General features: G+C 39.5%; 1 protein-coding gene across 3 annotated transcripts in view; it reads left to right on the top strand.

The window, feature by feature from the left end:
- The window catches only part of AK5 (adenylate kinase 5), a 307026-nt gene that overhangs the window by 137778 nt on the left and 161002 nt on the right, over nucleotides 1-8246 (top strand). For all 3 annotated transcript variants that reach the window (XM_017877400.1, XM_017877401.1, XM_017877402.1), the window contains exon 7: nucleotides 5753-5843. In XM_017877400.1, the coding sequence (XP_017732889.1) occupies nucleotides 5753-5843 (91 nt within the window). The remainder of the gene's footprint in view (nucleotides 1-5752; nucleotides 5844-8246) is intronic.

Below are 8246 nucleotides of genomic sequence, written 5' to 3'. Positions count from 1 at the left end.
AAAAAAGAAAAGACTAGTCAGCAAATCCCTCGTGGACACTCTCCAGGCAAAGTTTAAATTAAACAAGTACCCCACAATACAAGAGAGCCTAGCACTCTCATTTGATTTTGGCATTACATATAAACAGATAAGTCAAAAGTTTTGTAAAAAGAGGAAGAAATACAATAAAGAAATGTCCAAGGAAAAGCATAAGGAAAGACATAAGAGATGGGGTCTCACTTTGTTGCCCAGACTGGTCTCGAACTCCTGCCCTCAAGCGATCTTTCCACCTTGGCCTCCCAGAGTGCTGGGATTGCGGGCGTGAGCCACTGTGCCTGGCTGAGATGTTTTATATAACACCATTCTCACCGATCACATGGAGTTCTGAAAGGATAAACAGGAAAATATTAACCACCGTTAATTCTGTGGAGTAGAACTAAACGAGGGAAGTGCAAAGAGTTCCCAAACATTCTATTTTTACCCTACTGTGGATTTAAAGCTTTTATAATGGACATTAGTTGATTTTATTTAAGAAAAAAATAAAGAAATTAGCAACCTCTGGGAAAAAAAAAATACAGTAGAAATAACACTGTCTGCCTCACCTTTCCCAGGGGTTGATGTGACATAGTGAAAGCACTTTGAAGCATTATACAGACGCGCTTTAACAGTACAAAGGGAGGTAGGGAAATAACTTTCTAACTTAGCTTTTCCCTCACTAGCTTTTCCCAAATAATGAAATAGTTCAGTAGGAAAATATAAAGGAATAAATTACTTAAATAATCTGAAATATCTTCAAGATAATAATAAATAAGAATAAAAGCTAAAGGGTTGAGGCTTCCACCTCTCACCAAGTTGGAATAGAAAAGACTAGATTTTTCTTTTCCACATGAAACAGTCAAAAAAATAAACAGAAGAAAACCTATTTAAGAAAACAGTTTTCAAGACACTGGACATCAAGCAATGAAGTGGTCCCTGGTAGAAGGGAAACAAATGCAGTGAGCCCTGTGATTGCTTCAGAGCCTGGAGATATTTCCAGGCCACAGTGCAGGAAAAAGGAAACCCTTTGGAGGCTGGTGGACTCCAGGAGTTGAGGAGGTAGAGCTGAGAGTCCAAGAAATCGAGGTGGCTAGAGTTGCAGGAAAAAAGTATCAGAGATGAGAGAGATGCACAGATAACTCTGGAAATATGCAGAGGGCCCAATCAGTTATTCAGTGGCCACCTTGTGTCTGTCGTAATGATTGCCTGGTTTTCTCCCCTTGCTTTTAGACAGAAGGGGTGTGTTAATACTTACTGGAGTAGAACGGCTGCCTTTGTCTTACTATATTGATCATATGCCACCTGGTAGGATAGAAAAGTGTCAGTCATCCCAAGTTCAAATCCTAGCTCTTCTGCATGCACATGAGGAAATTGCCTGATGCTGAGAAAAAAAAAAAAAAAAACATCCAAAAGGATTAGAGGAAACAGTACCTGGTGCTCACACCAGGCTTGGAGTAGTGCCAGTGTCCGTCAGACAGACTGGAAAACTTAATAATTCACAAAACATTGGGGAGAGGCTTTGCTCAACAGTGGGGAATAATTAGCCCTAAACTAAACACTGCTCTGATCCAGCCTAACAAATCTTAAAAGCAAGACCTGAAAGATGAAACTGTTTCCAAGTAACTAAACTACATTCCAGAACAAAGCTTAAGAATATTTATAGAAATACAAAAATATCCAGCATCCAACAAGGTCAAATTGTAAATGTCTGGCATCCCGAAAAAATTAGCAGGCATGCAAAGAAACAGGAAAATATACCCCATAATGAGGTAAAAAAAAATCAACCGAAACTGACTCAGAACTGACACAAATGTTAGAATTAACAGAGAAAGACATTAAAAGTAACTGTAAGTATATTTCAGATGTTCAAAAGCTTAAATGGAGACATGGAAAATTTTTTTTAAAGGCTCAAATCAAATATTTAGAGTTGAAAACTACAAAGTCTGAGATGAAGGATATCCAGGTTGGGCTTAACAATATATCCACACAATGGAATACTAATGAATAATGAAAAGGAATTAACTAAGGATATAACAACATTGATGAATCTCAGAATAATAGTGCTGAGTGAAAGAACGCAGACAAAAAATTACATACTGTATTATTCATTTTATATAAAATCTAGAAAATGCAAAATAATCTGTAGTTACAGAAAGCACATAAATGGTTACCTGGGGAGAAGAGAAGGAAAAGGGATTCCAAAGGGACAAGAGGAGTCTTTGGGGGGTGATGGTATGTTAACAATTTTTATTTTTATGATGGTTTCACGGGTGTATACACATGTCAAAACTTATAATTTGTCTTTTAAAATATAATTTCAACTTTTATTTTGATTTGGGGATACCTGTGCAGATTTGTTACCTGGGTATGTTGCATGCTGCTGAGGTTTAGAGTATGATTGATGCCATCACCCAGGTAGTGAACACAGTACCCAATAGGTAGTTTTTCAAACCTTGTCCCCCTCCTTCCCTCTTCTCTTTAGCAGCCCCCAGTGTCTGTTGTTCTCGTCTTTATCTCCCTGTGTAAACAGTGTTTAGCTTCCACTTAAAAGTGAGAACATGTGGTATTTGGTTTTCTGCTCCTGTGCTAATTCACTTAGCATAATGGCTTCTAGATGTTTCCATGTTGCTGCAAAGGACATGATTTCATTCTTTTTTATGGCTGTGTCTTATTCTATGATATATATGTACCACATTTTCTTTATCCAGTACACCATTGCTGGCGACCCAGGCTGATTCCACGTCTTTGCTATTGTGAATAGTGCTGTAATGAACATATGAGTGCATTTGTCTTTTTAGTAGAATGATTTATTTTCTTTGGATATATACCCAGTAATGGAATTCCTGGGTCAAATGGTCAAAGAACCTGTTTTAAGTTCTTTGAGAAATCTCCAAACTGCATTCCACAGTGGCTGAACTAATTTGTATTCCCACCAATAGTAAAAACATTTCCTTTTCTCTGCAGCCTCTGTAGCATCTATCTTTTTTTGTCTCTTTTAATAATAGCATTCTGACTGGTGTGAGATGGTATCTCATTGTGGTTTTGATTTGCATTTATCTGATGATTAATGATGTGGAGCATTTTTTCAAGTCTTTTTTTGAGAAGTGTTTATGTCTTTTGCCCACTTTTTAATAGGGTTGTTTGTTTTTTGCTTGTTGAATTGTTTGTTTCTTATAAATTCTGGATATTAGACCTTTGGGCCGGGCGCGGTGGCTCACGCCTGTAATTCCAGCACTTTGGGAGGCCAAGGCGGGTTTTGTTGGATGTGTAGTTTGTGAATATTTTCTCTCATTCTGTAGGTTGTCTGTTTACTCTGTTGGTAGTTTATTTTGCTCTGCGAAAGCTCTTTAGTTTAATTAGATCCCACTTGTCAATTTTTAAAACTTATAATCTGCATACTTTAAATATGTGCAATTAACTGTATATCACTCAGAACTCAGTAAAGCTATTTCATTTTTGTTTGTCATGTTATTTATTTTTTTCTTTTTTCTTTTATTTTGGTTTGGGGCACATGTAAAGGTTTGTTACATAGGTAAACAGATGTCAAGGAGGTTTGTTATACTTGTTATTTCATCACCCAGGTATTAAGCACAGTATCTAATAGTTATCTTTTCTGTTTCTCTGCCTCCTCCCACTCTCCCCACTCAAGTAAACCCCAGTGTCTATTGATTCCTTCTTTGTGTTCATAAGTTCTTATCATTTAGCTCCCACTTACAAGTGAGGACATGTGGTATTTGGTTTTCTGTTCCTGCATTAGTTTTCTAAGGACAGTGACCTCCAGTTCCATCCATGTTCCCATAAAAGACATGACTTCATTCTTTTTTATGGCTGCATAGTATTCTGTGGTGTATATATACCACATTTCCATTTTCCAGTCTGTCATTGATGGGCATTTAGGTTGATTCTATGTCTTTGCTATTGTGGATAGTGCTGCAATGAAGATTCATGTGCATGTGTCTTTATGGGAGAATGATTTATACTCCTCCAGGTATACACCGAGTGACGGGATTGCTGGGTCAAATAGTAGTTTTGCTTTTATTCTGCAAGGAATTGCTGTACTGCTTTCCACAATGGTTGAACTAATTTACACTCCCACCAACACAACCTCACTACCATCTGTTATTTTTTCACTTTTTAATAATAGTCATTCTGACTGGTATGAGATGGTATCTCATTGTGGCTTTGATTTGCATTTCTCTAATGATCAGTGATATTGAGCTTTTTTTTCATATGCTTGCTGGCTGCATGTATGTCTTCTTTTGAGATGTGTCTGTTCATGTCCTTTGCCCAATTTTTAATAGGGGCATTTGTTTTACTCTTGTAAATTTGTTTAGTTTCTTTTTAAGATGCTGGATAGTAGACCTTTGTCAGATGCATAGTTTGCAAATATTTTCTCCCGTTCTGTAGGTTGTCTGTTTACTCTCTTGGTAGTTTCTTTTGCAGTGCAGAAGCTCTCAAGTTTAATTAGATCCCACTTGTCAATTTTTGCTGTTGTTGCTATTGCTTTTTGTATCTTTGTCATGAAATCTTTGCCCATTCCTATGTCCAGGATAGTATTGCCTAGGTTGTCTTCCAGGAATTTTATAGTTTTGGGCTTTACATCTAAGTCTTTAATCTATCTCGAATTCATTTTTGTATATGGTGTAAGGAAGGAGTTCAGCTTCAGTCTTCTGCATATGGCTAGCCAGTTATCCCAGCACTATTTATTGAATAGGGAGTCTTTTCTGCATTGCTTGCTTTTGTCATAGTAAAGCTATTTTTAAAAACTGAAGAGACAAAATGTGTTAACAAACCACTGAAAACTCAGAAAATAGAGAATTCATAAATATAACTGTCATTTTAAAATATTTAAAATTTTGTAAATTTTAGAGAATGCTAAAATAAATATTTAAATCTATAATTTTTGTTACATCTAAATCCGTAGAATCCATAGACTACATCTATAATACTGTATCTAGTATAGTATCTGAAATTTGGTTTGGAGGTTTCGTTGTTGTTGTTGTTGTTGTTGTTGTTGTTGTTGTTGTTGGAGACAGAGTCTCAGTCCGTCCCCCAGGCTGGAGTATAGCAGCGCCATCTTGGCTCACTACAACCTCTGCCTCCCGGGTTCAAGTGATTCTCGTGCCTCAGCCTCCCTAGTAGCTAGGACTACAGGCATGTGCTACCATTCCTGGCTAACTTTTTTGTATTTTTAGTAGAGATGGGGTTTTGCCATGTTGGCCAGGCTGGTCTCAAACTCCTGGCCTCAAGCAATCTGCCCATCTCGGCCTCCCAAAGTGCTAGGATTACAGGGGTGAGTCACTGCGCCCAGCCTTTTTGTTTTTTTTGTTTGTTTGTTTCGTTTTGTTTTGTTTTGTTTTTAAACAATAAGGTTAGAACATCTTTCCTCTTACTATTTAGAACTATATATTTTCATGTTTTCAAATTAGAAAATGAAGTCAGAAAGCCACAAGGTAAATTTCAGTTATTTTTTCCAAATGTACCCCATAAATTAAGAAAACATTACACATTTTTTTAACCATAAGTGACTGTACATTTACTCCCTAATACTCTTCTCTGTTCAATAGGAGGTCTGGGCTAAAACCCTCTAAATATCTGATTAAAGACTCAAATGCTTTAATTCCTGTTGTTCTGCTTCATTAGAGATACAGTTGTGTGATGGATGCTCATTATATTTTTGAATTAACTAATTTGTGCATTCTCACATTCCAAACTTGTCTGTCCTGATTTCCCCCAGTTTGATGCCGACCGTGATGAGGATGAGGTGTTCTATGACATCAGCATGGCAGTTGACAACAAGTTATTTCCAAACAAAGAGGCTGCAGCAGGTAAGTCACTGTGTCCTTTAGACAACAGTATGCCGTGATCACCTGCCAAATGTCTGGGGCTTTGTATTAATGGATGAAGCTCAACAAACTGCTGCAAGGTTTGAAGGATGACAAAGTCTCATACTTTCTGGTGTAAAAATAAAAGTACAAAACAAAGTAGAGAGGAAGGGCTATAAATCTGTTCCTTATGGTTGCTGCTTTTCTTCCAGTCATTGCACATGTAAATTACCAGGTAGTCACAATGTAACATAGGGCCTATGTTACTATAATAGAAAAATATCTAACCTAACCCATACTTTGTACAACAATTAAAATTTACAGTATCTCCAGGACCCCCTAACTCATATGATAGGTTTCTCCCTCGTTGCCTGAATAACGCATCCCCTCCGATCTGGTAGCCACTCCCATTCCAACCCACAGCTCCCATGTGACCCTACCTCTTCTCTTCCTAAGTGCTCTTGCCTGGAACTTTGACTTTGGACACTGATGTAGAGTAATCATACTTCCTAATGTAGGCAATACTCATGGTTCTGTCCTGACCCTCCCCTCATTCTTTCCGTACTCTGACCCTGAGTCAACTCATTGTCACATGTGGCTTCAACATCAATTCCATGTGGATGACTCTCCAGTCTTAGTCTCAGTCCTGACCTTCTTTCTTCTGAGTAATGACCTCAAAGGGTAAAGACCAAAAGCTTGGGGCCGTGAAGAAAAAAGGCTAAACACTTAACATTTTAAATCACTATTTGAAGCCACCTAACGGTAGCTTCAAAGACAGACAGAATTACAAGAGTAAGGTGGTAATCTTTCTGGGCAGACCCACAGAACACAGGTAACTGATGTAAACTCATCTGCCTAACTTTCTGATGAGATTTATAAAAAGTTGGCCTATTGCAGGAAAGATGAAATATTGAGAATCATGTAAGATTATGAAAACATGACTATGGCTGTTCTGAAAAATACTATGACTCCTGTGCTTTTCAAGTTAATATTTTATTTAGATGATGCTTTAGAAACCTGTAATCCCAGCACTTTGGGAGGCTGAGGTGGGTGGATCACGAGGGCAGGAGATCGAGACCACGGTGAAATCCCGTCTCTACTAACAACACACACACACAAAAATTAGCTGGGCGCAGTGGCAGACGACTGTAGTCCCAGCTACTCGGGAGGCTGAGGCAGGAGAATGGCGTGAACCTGGGAGGCGGAGCTTGCAGTGAGCCTAGGTAGCGCCACTGCACTCCAGCCTGGGCAACAGAGCGAGACTCCGTCTAAAAAAAAAAAAAAGAAATAACTACTTCTAACGACAAATATCTAACTGCTAGATATCCTCAGTTTGCTAATACAGTGGGATGGAGTGGCTGATTTAAGCTGCCCCTTCTTTGGGACACCCAGCACTGTGTGGTGTTTCTCCACTAGAGAGCCTTGTGCCCTGCGGTGATGCAACTGTGCTGGTTTTTGTACCAATAGGAAACTGCCTGAGGACAGGTGCTGTGTCCACGTTCTCTTTAGGTCCCCTTGGTAAAGTGCATAGTGCCTGAGCCTTAGCGGCAGTTTCCAGGTGTTTACTTTCTCCTCTGTGTACCTCAGAGCTCGTAAACAAGACTGTGCTTATAGCCTCAACTCCCGCTAACTCTTCCACTCCTGAGACCTCCTGGAAGCTGGTTTCTGCTTCAGCCTTAGAATAAAACTGTTTCCTCTAAAACAGCCCTTGGTGAATAAAGTGCAGTAAACTAGAAGTAAAGGGTGCCAGATACTGTGTAGCTCCAGGGTACTGTCGCTGTTAAGGAACAATGGTGAAATCTCCTGGCTTATATATGTTGATGACTCACTCAATAAATAAGTCATATCCATGGCCTCTGCTCTGTGAATTGTCAGCCTCCAGGTTTGGTCCCTCCACTGTTTTTTTCTCTCTCAAGTCTCTTTCTGCAGAATCTCAGCTGCTCCACAGCTCCCATATCGCCTCCTATGAATGGCATCCAATTCTCTTTCTCTCACCTTGACCTTTCTCCAGGGAGCCAGGCAGAAGTGTTCTTGCCCTCACACTCCGCACTGATCATCATTCCGCGGGGGCACCTTGGGAATCCAAACCTTTGTCTCTGTTCCCACCGCAGTCACCAAATGCTTTGTCATTCCTCATCCCTGGCCTCTCCTGTCTGTCATGAATCTCCTGCTGCCATGGGGATCTTCACAGAATGCAGCTCTAATCATTCTGCCTTTCTGAAAAACAAAACAAAACAAAACCCTCAATGACTCCTGCAGGCTGGTCACCAGTACCTTTAGCACAGAAGAAAGCCCCAAATCCTTTTCTTTCCTGCAGTGGTCCTGTTACTGCAACAACATCACCTCCCCCACGTCACTGGCACCAGCTTCTCCCAGTTCCCTGAATACCTCAAGTTCCTTCCTGCC

Source organism: Rhinopithecus bieti, unplaced genomic scaffold, assembly GCF_001698545.2.
Source record: "Rhinopithecus bieti isolate Rb0 unplaced genomic scaffold, ASM169854v2 scaffold_10654, whole genome shotgun sequence".
Lineage (NCBI taxonomy): Eukaryota > Metazoa > Chordata > Mammalia > Primates > Cercopithecidae > Rhinopithecus > Rhinopithecus bieti.
Note: the sequence above shows the minus strand (reverse complement) of the source record. Positions and strands in the feature narration are given on the sequence as shown.